The 19,355-nt window shown below is 40.7% G+C and overlaps 1 protein-coding gene across 4 annotated transcripts in view; it reads right to left on the bottom strand.

Moving 5' to 3' along the window:
- Positions 1-18,718, bottom strand: part of PATJ (PATJ crumbs cell polarity complex component) — a 156,719-nt gene extending 138,001 nt beyond the window's left edge. For all 4 annotated transcript variants that reach the window (XM_074597315.1, XM_074597316.1, XM_074597317.1 and 1 more), the window contains exons 1-8: positions 18,656-18,718; positions 12,738-12,793; positions 12,489-12,655; positions 10,591-10,782; positions 9,080-9,219; positions 7,105-7,303; positions 5,348-5,476; positions 3,356-3,568 (exon numbers count right to left, since the gene is read on the bottom strand). In XM_074597315.1, coding sequence (XP_074453416.1) covers positions 3,356-3,568; positions 5,348-5,476; positions 7,105-7,303; positions 9,080-9,219; positions 10,591-10,782; positions 12,489-12,655; positions 12,738-12,759 — 1,062 coding nt within the window. In that variant the 5' untranslated portion in view covers positions 12,760-12,793; positions 18,656-18,718. The remainder of the gene's footprint in view (positions 1-3,355; positions 3,569-5,347; positions 5,477-7,104; positions 7,304-9,079; positions 9,220-10,590; positions 10,783-12,488; positions 12,656-12,737; positions 12,794-18,655) is intronic.
- Positions 18,719-19,355: the final 637 nt, after the last annotated feature.

Raw genomic sequence — 19,355 nt, 5'->3', positions numbered from 1 at the left:
CAAAACAACAGAAACCCTGAATACCCTCAGAATTTCTTCTCTCCCTTTCACATGTTAGTCCTGATAAACAATGGAATGAATCCACTTGCCTGAGCTCTTTCTACTGGACAGTTAAGAAGCAAAAAACCCTGGTATAAATACACAGTGTCATCACATCACACATTTCTGTCAGAAAAAGTGATGCTTATCTCTCCTTGTTATCACCTACTAAGGAAGTGAGGGGCAGCAGGAAAGGGATCTCAAAACAAACCGGTTTGATGCCCTGAAATGAAAGAAGCCATGTGCATCCATGGTAGGCACATCTCTGCTACAGAAGCAGTTGCCTACTTAAATGCAAATACAAGAGACTAGGTAGGTGTTTAAGCTTATTGTTTGGTTTTATGCTAGATCCCAAACCACAAAACCATTCCAATAGTCACTCTTACACACATCATCTTAACGACTTTGATTTGATCCTGGTCAGATTTGAACGCCAGCAAACGGCAAAGAGCACTGGAAGCCTCCAAGTTGTCTAAGGCAATGGGACGCAAAGACGACTCATTAGTTCGCATTCAATGAAAATTATTTTTAAGACCTGAAGGGGAAGGGAAGGTATTCATTTGGAAATGTTTTATTGTTGAACTGATAAGATGACTTCCCATAACAAACAATACTTGAAAAGAGAAACGCATAACATGATCTGTTCTCAATATAATCTGACCTTACACTGGAGGAGTCTACGGAAAAAAGTGCCCACAAAGCTGGCCTCAGTATGCCTGTCCAGCTCTACCCTGAGAAGTAAAAATCAAAACTGCAAGACAGAGTTCAAGCAGGACACACTAAAGACATTGATGATACCAAAGAGAAAAACAATCAAGCACATAGACCTGGGATTGCAAGGGATAAACTCAAATACATACAGTTGTCTGTTTTCGGTAATCTGATACAGTCCAATGAGATCAAAAAGATGATGACGATGAGAGTAAGGTCTGTTAAAGTGATGAAATCGAGAGGGATTGTGTCACTGCCAGCAGCAAAAAATGGACCGGGAAATTGGAAAACATGTCTTAAGAGAGTGAACAAAAGAGAAGTTTAATCAAATGCTTGCCAAATATCAGCTTTGGAAGGACCTATATTAAAAGCAGGACAAAGTTATGGCCGTACCTATTTCACTTTTCACTGAAAGAGAAATCGATGGCCAGCTATCTCCTTTCTTATCACACACACGTCCCTCCACTACCCAACTCATTAAGCTCATTAAATGCTTTCCAACTCTCTTGCTCCATAAGACGCTGATGGAGATGAAGATAAGTTTTGATGCTCTGTCACTTATCTTTAGAAGACGGAACCGAAACAGTAAACATGCCTATAGCAACATCTGAAATGGAGCTGCAGCCTTGGGAGTCCTGATATTTTGACAATCAAAAGCCCTTCACAGCCAGTGCTCTGCTGCTACAGAAATTTTCTCTAAGTAGTGTTACTGGTAGAATGCGAAACATTAGAAGTGGAGTCTGGAAGAATCAAAGTACGGTGTCCTAAATACAGTCAGCACAGGGAGGCTGCTGATATTGCTGTCAGTATCTTGGAGAGTACAGATAATATGACTGTTTTCTTATGCCCATGCACAGACTTAAGTAGTTTCAGTTGTTGTCTACTGCAGCAAATTTAAAGGAAATAAAATATTAATATAAAACTGAAAAAAACTAACCATATATTAAAAACGCCCTTCTGCTGGTTTGCAAAAAGGAAAAGGAAAATATTTTCTATTCCGAAGCTCACAGCTGGTGAAAGTACTCAGAAACCAGAGAGAAATTAGATTATAGAAAAAGGTTCTGTTGTAAACCAGAACACAAACTGAAAGGTGGACCATTAAAATCATCATTAAATTAATAAATACATTCAGATTAGCCACTATTCTTGACTTCAGCAAATCTCTCAACACCAGAAAAAGGAGTTTCTTCAAATCTAAATATGAAGGCACTCTTTAGTTCAGAAAACAATAGATACATTCAGAAAGAAGAAGATTATATTGTAATGGAGTTTTTTTTCCCCACTCTCTAAATTACATAGCAGGAATAAGGAGGACACTGAAAAGACATCCAGAAGGAATAACATTTTAGAAAAGCTGCAGTATCTACAAAGCTCGGGATTGATTAGTGACAAACAGGCCCACCTTTGAGGCAGGGAAGAGAGAAAAATAGCACTTTGTAGAGGAAACAAAACCAGGACCATGTTATTTTTTCCTAATATGGGCCTTTGAAAATATGATACAGCCAGAAAAGAAGTGCTTCATAATGATGCTGATTCTCTAGGAAAGCCTTTTTTCAGAGTATTAGACAAGCCCACTTTTAAGACTCCAACCTTACGTACACAGATTACCCCCTCCCACCTCTCTGCCACTCAGGTTTCCTGCTACACCAATCCTTCTTCTGAGAAATGGGGCTTGAGAAGGACCCAAAAGACTTTACCGACAGCCTCAGCCACCAGAGTCTTCCAGAGCGACGCAAGACACAAAGCTAATGGGTGCCTTTGCAATGATGATGCCCAGTAAGTGAGAAGGTGAGTTTGTAACCATATGACTGCTAGTTTGACCTTTAAAAAATGATGCTTCAAAAAAAAAAATAGCTCTCTTCACTTGTATTCAACAAACTAGACATGAAAGAAAAGGCTACTCAGATTCTACACCTAAATCTAAGCAGCACAGTAGTAGCAGATGGTACACAAGCACAGCTTTGTTTATGTTTCGAGACCTACTGTACACTTAGTGTAGCATTTGTTGATTTTAATTACTCAAAACTGAAAAGAATGACTTCAAAAACAAGAGACTTTGATATGACCATGATAAGATTTGCTAAAACAAGTTTCAAAATTTTTAGATATATTTCCTATCACAGACAGTAGCGTAGACTATGAAAACATTACACTTATGTTTCATAAAAAGAAGATTGTGCTGAATAATTCTGGTGTGGCCATGGCGCTCTGGATTTCAGACTAGGGAAATTCACAGTCAAGTTTTAAATCCACTTACAAATGATTGATTAGCAAAAATATAATGAGCTAAGGAGGAGAACTAAAAGTATCATTTATCGATAACATTTATGGTCTTGGTAATGAAATTACTCACTCTGAAGTAAATTCTGTAAAGCTGGTCATTCCGATCCTGAGATTATAGGTATTAATAACACACAGGAAAGTGGGAAAAATTCTAGAAGGCAGAACTTTAATAATGACCACTTAAATACACGCATATGATAATCTGGAAACTCGGAAGAGGAAAAGCACTTTAGGTCTCAAGAACACTCTGTTCTCCTCCTCCTTTCTGATCACAAGCCACAAGCACACTTAAAAATGTCATAAGTAAACACCAGATACTTACATTTCCATTTTGAAAGGAAGGTAATGTACTGACTGGCCAGCTCACGGGAGCTGGTGGAGTCTCCATAATGTCAAACTTTGGGTCTCTTGCAACGATCATCCTAACGGAATTTCCACAGTTTCTCAGCACTTGTGCAACTTGTTCACTGGTCATTCCTTGCACATTGGTCCCTCCAATCTGTAAGATGTGATCTCCTGTCCGGAGCCTCCCATCCTTCAAACATAAATAAAATTGCAAATAATGTTTCCAGTCTATACATAAAATTTCTTTTTCATTACAAAATTGAAACTGCGTACAGGCATCTTCGTGGCCATGAGAGCCAATGCAAGAAAATATGGTGAAATTGACCACCATGGCAACATACTAAATAATTCAAGGATGCATTTGCACAATCACACACTGTTTTTTCCACAGTAATTAACAGTGGTAAACCAACCTTTCCAAATCTGAGAAATATACACAAACTGAATAGCAACATTACTAAGAAAAAGTTTACTGTTCTCATTTAGGAGAACACAGACAGCAACAAAGTTTTGTATTCTCACAGGTTGTTATGTATTGCTGTTTCATAGAATACTCCTCATCAGACAGGGGTTAGAATAAAAAGCACAGCATCTTGATTTAGGACCCTTTAGAGTTTTTCCTAATACTTCTATATTGCCTGGCAATTCTTTTCTCGTATGACCAGCTCCAACTGAAGCGACTAAATCCACTGAAGGTAACAAGACTCCACACAAAACATTTTTTACATGATAATTACGATTCATGACCATTATCATTTCTATTGTAAGCAAGCATTTATAGGACCAAATCCTCAGCTGGTATTGATCAGCTCAGCTCTACCACCTCAGGTGCATTGATTCATACAGCAATCATAGCGGAGTTATTCCCAGAACTAACTCAAAATCATCTACAAACTCATCCAATTTTAACATGTATATGTGCTCATTATTTCACGTGTTCTTAACGACGTCTCATTCAGCTGAGAATGATGTGGCGAGTTCTTAACTTACATACTTCATTTGTAGCCAAAACACTCTATTCCTTACAGCAAAACAGGTGTTACACAATAATTAAAAAACGCTCATTTGTACATGACAGGTTCAGAGGGAGGCAGTCAAGCAGAAGCCAACATTTTCCAGTAAAGCTCTCTGAAACTCCAGTTTTCTTTTCCATCCTATACTAGAGGAAGTACCTTAGCCTCTCTCTTTTCTATGTTACTGGATCTTATCTGCGTGTGTTCCAGACCTCAAATACTGTAACTTGTCATGATCAAATTCACATTAAAAATCCAAATCTGTTTCGCTGTTGCACGTGTTCTACTCCTGAAATGTAGCAACACTTAGCACTGAGTCTTTAAAGATTAGCAATCAAAGGTTGCAAACTGTGTCTGTGAACTTTAAAAAATACCAGTAACTTTGAAAGGCTTTGCATCAATCCTAAAGTGTCTCCTTGAACTGGTCAGACCACAAGGCAGGGACCAAAACCCCTTTAGAATGAAACCCACTAAAAATAGGACATTTTCAATCTACAAACTGAATCTTGCAATGTCATCGTTTCAATAGGGCAGATTCTCTTGCCTGAGAATGCATGTAGAGAGTTCGTCCCTATAGATGTTGCCAAATGTGCCAAATTCTACCGAGGATGTGCAAATCCATTAAGAGTATTTGTCCTCCCCCAGACTTTCGAAAGGCATAAAATATCAAAAGTAATGAAAATATTCGAAGGTTAGACAACTTTTCAGAATTTCTGCATGTTCAACAATGTTATAAAAGTCAAAGCATGTCTGAGAAACAACTTAATTCATATCAGGTGCTGACTTTTTCCTCAATCATACCTTCAACATATTTATTTATAAAGTGTATGTTGGCATTCAGACTTTGATGCTATCAGCTTCCTTTTGTTTAAGTGTATTAGTTTATTTTAAGATTGTCAAAACCAGTTAATTATACTTTACAATCAAACAAGAAATGACATAATATAACAAATTACCCGATCTGCTAATCCCCCAGGAACAATTGTTCTTACAACTACTCCACTCGACTTTCCTCCTACAATTCCAAAGCCTAATCCTGAACCATCGTTAATCAGCTCAACGTCTTCAATGTGGCCCCAGTGAATCTGCAATTAATAAAAACAGAAGATTTCAATTTCGCTTGATCTTTAATGTTTCTCACTTTCACATGTACCAGGAACGACGAGAATTAATCAGAGCAATTTTCTCTCTCTACCCCACAATACTGGGGATCTGTTGGATTTTGTTCAGTCAGCTTCATTTCCTTATAAATACGCAGCGGGATTTCTCATCTGTTTTTAAACATACATTTTGTCCTTCGCTTTCAGGATAACAGGATACTAGGAAAAAGCTTGACTAAGAAAAAGCAATTTTAAGATTTTCTTGCCAAAATGAAAACTATCCTTTTAGGTTTTCATAAATCAAGAATACCGCAAACAACAGAGAAAAACAGAGGCGAGGAGCTTGCACTGGCCTAGTTTTCACTTAGCGCTGCCCAAATGCTTATTTCTGTTATTTCACTTACACACTTTAAACACCACCAGTACATGCTGAATTAATAGCGCAGTACAATATTCTGCCATACTGAATTGGAAGCATGTTTCTAAGCTACGTTGTACCGTGACCTTATGTTCTACAAGACAATCTGAAAATAACAAAGCTGTTAAGCAACCCAAACCCAGCCAATGTTTCTGTCAGATTAATATCTCACAGAAACCAAAATGGAGTAAAGTAGGCAGATTTAAGTCTTCTGTGAATAAAGGATTTATTAGCATATTGAAAATCTTTGCCAAAGCCAGTTAAATATCATAAAAGAAGTTAAAGACCCCCTGTAGAGACATATATTTGTATTTTATTTTGTTAGTCTGTTCAGTGCAGATCTTTCAATGAAAAAGCAGTTAAAGTTTAATTCTTTAAAATTTTCAGTGCAATAAACAATATTGATTATCCACTAAAACCTTCAGAATTCACTAGCTCTGTAATAATCATGAGGGAAATAATTACTGACAATAAGGAAAAGCACTGCTCTTAACCAGATTTTCATCAAAACCTACTAGCATAATAAATTAAGATTCCAATACTGAAAACTCTGGATTTAGGTGTGCAGTTCGACCAAATTCAGTGAAGCCACCTGCACCATATGGTTTGAACACAGATGGAAGTTCAGCCCTAGCTCATTACATGTCCCGGTGACAATCTCTGCTTGTTCAAGACAACATAAGAGTTCACAATCAATGAAATTTGCAGATTAAAAAAAAAAAAAAAGCCCTGATAAATAAACAAAGACAAGGCTTTTTGTTTTGAGCAGGTTAAGTTTAAACTGGTTGGGATATTTCAAGCAGTGCTCACGATAGGTTATGTTTACGCTCTTTTAAGATGTAATCAGAGCATCTTTAATTGCTGAGCACAAGTAGGTTTCAGCTGGATATACTCGTAAAATGCTTTACCCAGCCTATGCTGAACAGACCCTGCTGCTAAGAATATGTTGATCTACTAAAGCTTCTGCTACCCCATAAAAACCCAGGATCTATTTTATAACAACTTCATGCAGCTTTGCAATCGGAGCCTTACACTTATTGCATGATCAGTCTAAATGAAATGTCATCACATATAAAATCTGATTAAAGAAAAAAATCCCTATACGTAAAGCTTGCTAACCCAAACACTTACAACCACAGAAAAACATCCAGCATTAGTTCAAAAATCTGATTTTGACAGTATTACAACAACTCACGGTCTCAGGTGGATTTATATCACTTAAGAAGACAGCCGAAGTTCTGCTGTTTCCTTGAACTGGCTCCCTAGCAACAACCAGATGTAGGGATCCTGTGGATTGCTGGAGGAGGGCAATAGCGTGCTGATGGGAAATGTTCTGATCCAATGGGGTGCAATTAATGGCCAGTATGTGGTCATTTTCCTTTAGTCTTTGATCCCTTAACAAAACATTAAAAGAAAGTTTAAAATGCAGCATAGTGATTCCACAACAGGCTTGTGTAATTTAAATGTGAACATGCAAAATACACAGTTACGCAAGGTTAAAAATTTATATATTAAAAATACTCTTCTTATTAGACTGTCTTCACCAACATACAAACTACCTGCAATCCACACTGTACTGAACTGCCCAGCCATATTTTGTTCCAACTTTATCATGGTCAAGAAATTTGCTCAATTTTTTCCTTTGCTTTTATTCAAAATTCAATGACATTCTCTCACTCTTTCTTGATATTGAATTACAGGGCAGAAAAAAATTTTTTTTGCAGTTATACAATGAACTAGGAACTATTCTTCATTATGTTTAGCACTACATGATACTATCTCTAAGTACCCACAACTCAGGCTAGAATATTGGTTTGTATCATTATTTAATTTAAGGACTGATGGGCTGCATATTTATATTTTACTCAAAATTTACAGTATCAAACTTTCTTTGAGCAATACGCGGTTCAACTTATACCTTAAGATAATATAAATTTCACAGTTAATTCACCCTAGCAATGAATTTAGATCTGTGACAAGAGAGAAACCATCACTCATCTCCTTTGTTAAATATTCATTCTGAGCACGAGACCAAACTGTTACATAGACAGACACTGCCTTCAAAGCTCTGTAGGAATCCAAAAAAAGTCTCCAGGAGATCTCGCCTCAGAAGCAAAATGGGAAGCATGCTGGGGAAATTTATAAACTCCAAAACAATATAACTGCACATCTTAACTAATGCATTTTAAACTTCCTTTTTATCATGCAATGTTTAAGATGTTTCCCAGAAATCACTTTCTTCGAGCACTAACCATATTTTAGATTCTCTCATCAAAGAAAGTGAGCAGCAGGTCATCAAATCCTAAAGTGAGATATTCACCCTCCTTTGACATCCGGATCCGTCCATCTGTCTCCACTTTGAAAGAGCCTAATATGCTTTTCTTTAAGTGTTCTCTGGTGTGTTCTCTGTGGGCCCATAGCCATTATCATTCCAACCTCTCCCCACTCTTTTTGTCATCCTGTGTTGGCACTTCCTGACATGTGTTATTTAAAAAGTGACACCAATGACTTGAAATCTAGACACATTTTCTTGAAACATAATTCCAAGCACTGCATTTGTCTCATGCCAACATTTGTGGTTTTACAATCACATTTTATTTTTAAAGGATTGCTCTGTCTTTTGTTGTTGGGTGAAAACCCACAGACAATACGGGAAGAAACTGCCTGAAGCCCTGATTCTATGATGACATCTGTGCAGGGATCTGTCAGGAGGACTGGATCTAAATTTACACAGGAAACAAACAGTAAAACCAACTATAAATAGGGTATTGTCATAGGCACATAAATAAAGAAACAAGGGTGTGGGGGGGGAATCTTTCAGGGACACAATGCATAAAAATTCAGAAGGAGGCTAATTTTTATTTTCCTTGTATTCTCTTCCGAGTTTTCTTTTGTTTTTTAATCAGTACTCAAGATTCTCTTAAGTGAGTCACGATTTCTGGAAATTCCATTTATGAATGGCTCAGGTATTTAAAACTCATCTGAAAATCTGATCCTCAAAACATGAGTCCATTTAGTTGAAAAGCCAGAATTCAAGATACCACCAACAAAATATCCCAGAAGATAACCCAGACAAACATGTTAGTCTGATAGAGTTTTCAATGTGAAAGTCATGACTTTTCCCTTAATGGAAATACTGCAATTTTCCAATACAATTATAAAGATCTCACCTGTCAGCTATGCTTCCTGGCTGGACTTCTTTGACAAAGATACCAACTTCTCCCAAGCTGTGATTTTTAAGGGCAACCACACTAAATCCAAGACCTCCAACAGAAGGCTTTTCAATCTTTATTGATTCTACTTGTCTCCCCTAATAAAATAGAAAAAAATTGATTTACTAATTTTTAATGCAATAGAACGAGCTAGTTCAAAATTTATGAACACTGGGAGAATTATTCTCCTCCTAAGACTAAACAAAGGCAAAATACAGAATATGTTATTTCTATAAAAGCTCCTTCATTTATTATTTTTAATATAGCAGAGTATTGGATATGCAAGCACTCTGAGGTTCTGAAACCTCAGGGAATTTAAGAGCTGCTTTCACACTTCATTCACATTATGAGATGAATTCCAAACTGGATGAAAACTATGAACGAAGTGCCGTCTAGAGCAATATACTTGGGATTTCTGGAAATGCTGCATAGCTAAACTACATTACTTGTCTTCTGGCTCCCCTTGCTTTTAATGACGATTTTTAGGTGTGCGTTCAAAAGATTGCAGCTTTTAAATAAAGAAATTAATTTCCTTCCCCCCCCTGCAAGTTCACACTTAACACTAAAAAAAGTTTGCTTTTGTGACTGCCTGCTTTTCAGTTCTAATACAGGATTTCTGGAGTTGTTTACTGGGAACCATCACTTAGAGAATGCGCTGCTATCACAGCTGTTTTATCCAAAATAATGTGCAGTCTTTACCACTAAATCTTTTATCTGATGAGTTAATGACACACTAATGAGAAGAGTTATGCTCAAAATATTACAGCTACATTAAGGTAGTCAATTAGCAACAGTTACTTAATATAGAAAGGCATGACTAACCAATTAAATTAATGGTTCAAAGTAACACAGAACAATACATTTGTGGTATAAATGCCAATCCCACATGGGTGGATGTCTGCACCTGTACAACTTCCATAAGCATCTGGTACATGCTACATCACATGTTAATGAAATCAGCATCTGGCTGGCAAAGTTAAGACATACTAAATGAAAAGTTAAATAAAATACTACATGCCAGTTCTTTTAATCGTTTGCACTGTTCATATATTAACAAAGTTGGTACGTTTCCAATTTAAAATGTACTTGATAAAACAAGTCTCTCCATCAAAACAAGTTTCTGCAGAAAACGTTCATTTTCAATTAAGTGTCATCAAATACCAGAAAATTTTTCTGGCAACTGAAATTTCTTTTCTACATTGATGTGTTTTGTAGAAAGTAGGACAAAAAAATTGGCAAAGGGGAAAAAAATAAAATAACCCACACCACCAAACCACTTGCCAGTGCTGACATTATCTTTCACAGGGAAAAGTTATCCTCAGCACTTCTACTCTCTTACTGGCTCGGAAGGCCCACACTCCCAGATACACAACAGAAGTGCATGTTTGAAAATTTACTCCAAAAGCCTGCAAGAAAAAGTTTGGCATTAAAGGAAAATAAGTTTGGTTCACTAAGCCGAAGAGCCTTACCTTTGCCATCTGTTGGATGATTGCATTAAATTCATTAACTCCCAGGTTTGGAGTGAAGGTGGATGCTTTGAGTTCAGGTGAACTGCAAGGTACAGACACGCTCCCAGCAGCAACTGACTTGTCAGCAAACACTAGCAGCCCTCTCTTAGTAAAATCAAAATCTACTGACCGGTCAGGAGGCATATAATTGAGCTGTTGAAAATGAACAAAGATGTAGAAAAAAAATATTAAAAACAAAATAGATTTCCACACATATCATCTTGTGTGAAAAGTGCCAAAGCAGCAAGCATACATATGTTCATATATGCCTATTCACACAAATATACTCACCTGTATAAATTAGGCTATGTTAAGGTATAACCTATAACCAGGCTACCACATCAAGTTTAAATTGTTTTTCGGAAGGAAAAGTTCCCTGAACGTTTCAGCTGTGTTTCTACTCCCCTCATTTTCTCAATTTTTTTTCATCCTGCTTCCCTGCCCGTGCCCATTATCCTCTTTTCACCCTGATATTCCAGAAGCAACACATGCAAAAGCAACAACATTAGAGATGCACTCAAACACTGTTGCAACTGTCAGGTAAATCTAGACATTTTGGGCACATGAATCCAAATTTCTTAAGAGTCACTTAGTCAGTGAGGAGCCAAAGGCCTGTCTGTATTACCTCCTCCCCAGAGACAGCCTAGGGTACAAGCTAGCTATCATTGAACACGTTACCGTTGCTAGAACTTGCAGTTCAATGTTTAGTCCTGACAATGAAGAAATGCAGAAATATTCCAACTGCGACATAGTAAACTGAAAAATCCCATCCTCAATGAAACTGCTCATGAGGGACATGCTTAAAAAGAATTTCAAGAAAACCAAAATTTGCTACATATGATAATTCTGAACATTCTGGATATAAATTCCATTATGCCACAGTCACAAAGCATGATCTTACATAGGTTTGCATTTTCGTCTATCTTGAATAGCTTGCAGGCATGCATCCAAGCTTTGAAAGGAAGGAACAGGAGAAGATACAGCACCTTTGTGAACATGGGAAGAAGGGAAAACAAATGGCACAACTACTACCATGTCACCCTGGCAGGAACACGTGCAATACATTTAGCAATGACAGAAAGATGGCATTGTCCCCCTGACCCCCACCCTCTGTATCTGCAGCTGGGCAGGTGCAGTAACAGCAGAGACAGGGATTGCTGCTGCTTAGGGTATGCCAAGCTAGTCCCTGATTTTAAATTTGCATGCCTGATTCTGCTAACTGCTCAGTGAGACCTGTTCACACAGATGTGTCACTGATACCCATGTCCACAAGATCAAAGTGTCAGTTGGCGTTAGAAACCAATCCACACCAGTTCCTTCCACTGCTGGAGCCAAGTCGTTTTAAAGCTAGCTTGGGTACACCTGCATCAGAGCTTGGCAAATCTTCAGGTGTGGTTTTCTAGATTGTATTTCCCAAAACAGGTTAACCATTCCTGTACAAGTCAGCAGGAACTAAGTGATGATGTCTTTTAAGGAGAAAAGATGCTGCCAGATAGCTGATAAACAGCATTTAGCTTCTGTAAAAAACAAAGGATCCTCGTTCCAACTGCAGTCAGAACTCAAAGTACTAGAGCTGATGTCTTTTGCAGATGCTTTTCTATGACTGATGTGGTTCTCAATGCCTGCCTCTTCTGCATCCCTTTCAAAGCACATGTCCCCATGACCTGTTTGCTGTGATACCACTTCTCATTTCAGTAGTGACGCTTGACCAAAAAAAACCCAAAAGCCCAACACTGACTCACACCAAGTTACAGCTTATTAATGAGAGGGCCCTCATTAACACATGCCTACATACCTTGTTTTCAATTCCAAGTTCACTATAGTTATCATCACACCAACAATTGTAATTTTACACTCACTTGTTCCTTCAGTTGCTTGATGGATTGCTGGAGGGTCAGTATCTGGTTAAACAAAGGGCTCCTGAGTGTGTTACGCAAAACAGTCAGGTTTTCATTATGTTGGGAATCTCTTTTCTCACGCAGTTTTGCTTGCAGTCGATCAAGGATCTGCAGCACCTGCTGCTTATCTGCACCACAAAGTAGTACATGTTAGGAACGGAGCTTCATTTCTCTCTGCTTAACAAAAGTAATCACTTTCAGACTACATACCTGCAGCAGGATTTTCAGGCATGTTGAAGGGTATTTTTGGAATTACTCAGAATAACCTAGATGAGGTTTAAAAAAAATCAAATTAATAATTTATATATCCGAGCAGAATGCTAACAGATACACAGTCAATAAAAGCAATAATAAAATATTAAGCTAACTATAACAAATTTAATAAAAAAAAATAGTACTACCCCCTGTTGTTTACCCCAAGTTTTCAACAAAGCTCTCAATATAGCTAATTGCTGTATTGCGGCCTCAGCACATCAAATTTTTTTTCCTTGTTCTGTGTGCTTTTCCTTTCGCACACAGGAAGGAATATGAATAACCTTTTCCAATATGAGTAAAAATGCAGGTTATAAAAACAAACATTGGGCAAGAAAACTGAGACAACTAGGTTCAACCAAATTATTTTGAATATGGACATTAAAGTTGTAATGTTATTAAATATACATACAGTTTAAAACTTCCTATTATTTAAAAGGCACTTTCTTCTCGATTACTTTAACTACTTGTAGACCGTATTCTTATCATGATAGCTCTGCCCTGCCATATGACGATATAGGTGAAACCTTGCATCTCCCTATAAAACAATGAAGTTCCCTCCACTCACGGGACAAGCATGGCATTCGGGCCCAAAACTGGCCAAATCAATCCCAAGTCCAAGACATTCCTAAGGTAGGTTAGTTCTAATCACAGCGCTGATGTCAAACAGGTGAAAGCAGCTTGTTGCCTTCTCCTACGTGAGCTTGCCTTTTTCTTTTCTATGTACATGACAAGCTTTGAAGCAACAAAATATCCTTTATCACGCTCCTCTACAGTGCCAAATAGAACCGGTCTCCAACTGGGGCTGAGGCCTAGATGGCAGCATAAAAACAACAGACTTGCAATTACCAGCGATGATAAATTTGTACCCTTACTTGCATGTTATTACGTTGATGTGGAGCCTGTCATTCTGAAATCTATCAAGGCAGTTATACCAAAACATACACGAGGAACAAGATTTCTTTACTTAGTACAAGCCTCTCTGAAAGAAGTCAGCCATTTAATAGCGCAATTTACATAATTGTAACTCTACCCAGGATGTAACTGTGTATTTCAGAATGATATATTCAAAACTATTTTGGAACAAAAATAGCCATATATGTATTTAAAAAATCTCTGTATCTACTTTTTAAACCTTGCAATTCAAGAGTAGAAAGGGTCATAGGCATCTGAATGCAATAGCAGGGTAAGCACATCCCAGGGGCTCTCTCCCAGCAGGACCTCTGACACTTTCAGCTCTGCCTCTGACACTGTCTGCGCTCACACTGAAAACATCTTGAGTTCTGAGAGAACCTTGTTATATTTAATGAAATATTAAGTATGCAGGTGAATAGCTTATCTTCTGAAGAGTCAGATTAAGCCTAATCTGAAGCCTAAAAATTCATTTCCCTAATGAAAAAAAAAAAAAGTGGAGGTGTGTCACAAACCACAATTTCAGATTTATGCAGCCTTTACTGGATCTGAGCAGCTTTGGCTCCTGGAGAAATTCCTGCAGAACTCGGTGGGTTTGCATGGTTTCCACCCAGGGCCAAGCAAAATGAGCCGCTTTGCAAGACTATTAACAGATTTAGGAGGTCATTTTAAATCAAAGTCATAGCAAGAGTTGAAGCGGCAAACCCATACAACCCCTGAAAGATTTTCAGGAATGCATCTGAACTTTTGTAAGTGCTGCAGCTTTATTTTCTTTTCCATTTGAAATAAAACACTTCTAAGAGCACAGCAGCCTTTGATTCTGTGCTGAGATCTGATTCTGAAGAACAGATGAAAATACCATTTCCTTATACATTCCTGAGTCTTCATCTAAACCAAAAAGACAAAACCTCCGTGACTAGAAGTATTGCATGAACCTTAACAAAACACGACAAAGAATATGGAAATTTGTTCTTTCTTCCCAATTTAACTTCCCTCCATTCGCTTCCCTCCTCTATTTTTCTACTTCACATCAGCAGTTAAAAGAGAAAAAAGAAAACCTAAAGCAAGCGAACACATCAGAAAGGGATGCAAAATAACTCCTATGAGGAAAAGAGGCTTGAAACACCTTTAAACCAGCAGTAGGGTGAAGAAAAGATTAAACTCAGAAAAGAAATCCAGCATGGCAGGAAATAATGACAACTTGACAGCACCATGCCCATCTAATAGCTGCAGCCAGGAGGCTGGTCCAGCTCTCCAGCCCTTTTTCATGCATTTTGTTCTTCCCTTTCCATCTGTGTGTGCACTCATTCATCTGATCCCATAGTGAGCTGGAACACGGAGCTAAACAGGCAGAAAAAACCATCACATTTTGGTAGGGTGAGCTTTTTGCCCAGTCAGCTCTCAACTGCCAGCACTGGCAATGCAGGAGCGGGGCGAGAAGTGCCGGGGAAGCGGGACCGCACCTTGCAGCAGGCAGCGGCAGCAGCTCAGCTGCACTGGCAAACCGCACCATGAGAAATAGCCTGCATCATTCAAAAACAGCCTCAAAGTGTGGCGCTGACAGTCTCCAAGATTAATCTTTTTTCCATTACAGCGTGTGTAACAATAGCAATTATGATGATGGGTACAGATCCAAGAAAGAAAAATTTAAGCAGAAAAATGTAGGTAAGAGAACCAGGCTCCATCTAGGCAGAAGTCCCCTGACAAAGGAGGTGCAAAAGGGGAGGAAAAAAAGATTAAAGAAAGTTTCAGCTTCCTGCTTGAGCTAAGAGCCATTGCAGACCACTCTGCGCCAGTGGACGCCAAAGTGGACCTCAGGTACAGTTCGTATAACAGTTCAAGTTTACACAGCACTTTGGGATTCCTCGTGATCAAAGCTGGCCTCCAGCCAGCTTGCAATGGTTTTTAATGATTTCTTTTCGAGCAATAAGTTAAAACCACCCTCAGTATTTCTTTGTTCTCCTTTCTTGCATAAAAAGAGAATGGGGGGGGGGGGGGGGGGAAGTGTGTTATATTTTAGAGGAAACAGCTCCTTCTGATCTGAGGGGATCCCTGAAAATATAAGCTAATTTAAAGTTTTCAAGTAATGTGTAATTGAGGACAGGTCTCCAAGACTGCCTTGTAGGCACCAGAGAAACGCAGAACTCTATGTACTATTGAGCTGTTTATGTTTTGGGGCCCAAACACCTTATCATTAAACAATTTCCAAACACTGATGTTAAGTCCAAGCAAGGCATCAACAGACAGTTGCTAAATTAGGAGGTCCACTCCTAAATGATAATTTTGAAGTGATACAAAACACTATAGTCTGTCTTGTTAAAATCAGTTCACCCACTCCACATTCAACTTCCTTAGCTCCATTCTTGGATTTCTACAGCCACTTATTTATCTTATTGGTAGACAAAACTGCAAACCTCAGTCCAAAATTTATGTCACAACTCCCAAAATAACTGTAAAATCATTGAGGAAAATAATGAATTTCAGGAAGTTTAGTGTTTTCTAACACCAGAAAAAACCCCACACTCCAGCACAGCATGCATCTGGGTTTTTACTGTCTTCACTTTTGAGAGCTGAACTCAACGCATCATAGGGAGCGGGAAAGTTTCATAAGGTTTTTGTATGAAATCCTAAGACTTGGATCTTCTTCAAAAGCAGACTAAGAAAAAAGGAATTCCCCCATGCTGATGCCAGCAGAGGTCATCAGAAGAGCTGAAAGGTTTAAGTCTTCCATTGCCATCACCTCCCTGCCAGATGCCTGCCACTTGCACGGAGACACAGGGCGCTCAACCCCGGCACATCCCAGAGCCAGAGGGGAACACGACAGCCCTGGCAGTGGCCTTGACAAACACCTGCCCTCCACAAAGGGCTGCTGAAAGACAAAAAAAAAGGGTTTTCCTGCTGGGATCTGGAGGAGGACACGGTTTAGCCAGCAGATATTCTTCTGTCTGTTTCTCCCCGCCCACCTAACAACTACAATGGCTTCTGCCCTGCGTCCTTCAGCTTGGCCTCCAACAACCTGTGTCCTTCCAGGAGACGTGCCTGCAGGGAAGTCCTGCCTCATGGGAAGCTCTCCCTGCTCAGCATGGGTGTAACCTTTTGGGCATTGGGTCCTTAATGCACAAGTGCTAACTGCTGCTATTTTTCAAAGGCTTCTAACATGGCCAATCTGAGCAGCCTGCCACAGGAACAGCCAACAGTACATCCCAATCCAAAGTCACCTTTCTGCACTAATGCAGTTGTAATTTTTCCTGGCCCCATTATCAGGAACGACCGATACGGTGCCTATTGTCTTCCTCATCAGAGATCACTGACTTGCAAAGTTTCAGACCAAACAGTTTAAAATTTGATAAAACCAAAAGGGAAACCAGCATTTGTCAGGGTGATCTTAATCCTAAATTGTCCTAACACAGCACCACCTGTAACTTCAGATATTAAAAATCATATCGTTTACACACCATCAAACAACTATGCACTGTGAAAAAACACTATTCTAACACATATTTTGCTGTCCTATATGTTATGCTCGGTTTTCCATCCTGGTAACGTACAGAAGAATTTAATCCAACCAAGCTTAGCATGCATACGCCTTTCAGATGAAACCACCAAAACCTGCTGTTCTGTGTAATGCTGCAGTGTTTATAAAAAGTGCTATAGAGCACGTGCTGACTGCTCCAGGCACTTGAAAGAAGGAAACAACCAAACAGTGCTCTGAGTACCTAAACACAAATACATCATACAGGGTAAAGCAGGTCAAAGCTAAAGACTGTTAAATATAAAAAACTTACTCCATGGGTAAACTGAGTGTGTAGTGTGTCCTGTTGTTACATACGATTGGCGACCACAAGAAGAGGAAAGCAAAACAAAAAATAACTCTGCGCCTGTGATTACCAGTCTCTATGCAGATCAAGAGGAGCCTTACTCACTCTCAAGGCATGCTAACTTTTAACAAGCAGAACCTGAATTCCTGCGGACTTCAGCCTCGAGGGAAGCGCCGGTGTGGGTCCTCTGATGTCTAATAGGAGGGTGAGCTCACGCCGAAGCCATTCTCCGTGGAGCAATAACATAGTCTCAGAAACCTATTCTCACAAAGCTTGAGGAAAACTTGTTTCCCAGATCTAAATATTGTAATATTCTACCGGAATTAGGCAATAAATCCTAGAATCGCTATGATGAAAGTGTACATGACTAACAAATCACATCATGGTGAAGCAGAGTTCTTAGACCTGGAACCATACTGAATTTCTAAGCTTCAGAAATTTACAAGGAACGTAAAGGAACTGGTCTCTTATCAATCAACTCCTAAATAGAGAAAAAAAAAAAAGCCTGCTTCATTAGGAACCTCTGAGTTGACAGGCACTGATGGAACATGTTGCAAAGGGTGTGTTCCTTCCCTCGCGCCTCCTCTCCTCCTCACCACAGCCTCTCCGAGCAATGGGCACTGTCTGCACAACAAGATGACGCCAAGAGGGCTCCTGCCCCGCGGAGTGCCTTCGCTGGGGCCCTCATGGAGCCGCTAACACCCCGGTGCATGAAGCCTCAAGGGGTTCCGCGGTGGGAGTCTCCGGCCAAGTGCAGGGTGGCAATCACACCGCGAGGGAGCCAGGAGACGGTAGGAAACCCTTCTACCGAGGATCCATGCCATGACCAAGCACTAGCCAGGCTGAAGAAGGCATTAAACTCCTCCGGAAGAGCTCTCACCACCAGCTGACCCTACCTACCCCCTCCCACATACCGCACCCGCCGGCGGCCGGGGCGTCGAGGGCAGCGAGGCCTCCCCTCTGGGGCAGGGCCGAGGGCCGCCCCTCCGCTCCCGGCCGCGCCGCCTTCTCTATCGAAACTCGAGCCCACGGCGGTCTGAGGGAGCCGGGAGGCCGAGCCGGGCAGGAAGAAGGGGAACCAGCGGCGGGCGCCCCTCAGCGCCGGGGGCGCTGCTGAGGCCGAGGGACGGGGCGAGGGGCCGGTACCTGCGGGCGGGAGGCGGCGGCGGCGGTCGGAGCAGCGCGATGGCCGCCGGCTCTCACCTGGGCGGAAGCGGGAAGCGGGGAGGGGGGGGGGGACGACGATCCCGCCTCACCTGCGGCGTAGGAAGCCGGGGCGGCGCGGCGGGAGAGCCGCCTCCCAGGGGACGGCCGGGCCGCATCCCTCCGGCGGGGGCGGGAGCCGCCGGCAGACCGTGTCCGGGGAGGCCCGTAGCGGCGGGCCGGGCCGGAGGGAGAAGCCCCGCTGGCGGCAAACCACCCTTTGGCTGCTCGCGGAGCTCCGGCTGAGCGGTACGAGCCCTCAGGTGCTGTGGGGAAGAGTGTGAGGTGGAGGCGGCTGCGGGCTCGGAGAAGGGGACGGGGAGGACGGGACCCCGCAGGCAAAGGCCCGGACGGGACGCTCGGTCTGGCCGCCGGGAGTAGTGGTTGCTGCACTGCAAAATGCAGAGCTTAAAAACCGAGGCGATTTTCAGGTGATGCTGACCTGCCCGTGTATTTATAAACCATAGGCCTAAAGGACATGCGTATCAACATGGCCACCAGACTGAGGGCAAAAAGTAGCTGTCGACTCCGTAGAAAAGCTTTATGTGTACTCATTTGCAGTAAATCGGTGTCCAGACGTGAATTCAGAGCCGTTTTGAACTCAGATTTCTGTAGAGGCCTCAGCAGCACGGCCCTCAGCACT

This window comes from Larus michahellis, chromosome 8 (genome assembly GCF_964199755.1).
Source record: "Larus michahellis chromosome 8, bLarMic1.1, whole genome shotgun sequence".
Lineage (NCBI taxonomy): Eukaryota > Metazoa > Chordata > Aves > Charadriiformes > Laridae > Larus > Larus michahellis.
Note: the sequence above shows the minus strand (reverse complement) of the source record. Positions and strands in the feature narration are given on the sequence as shown.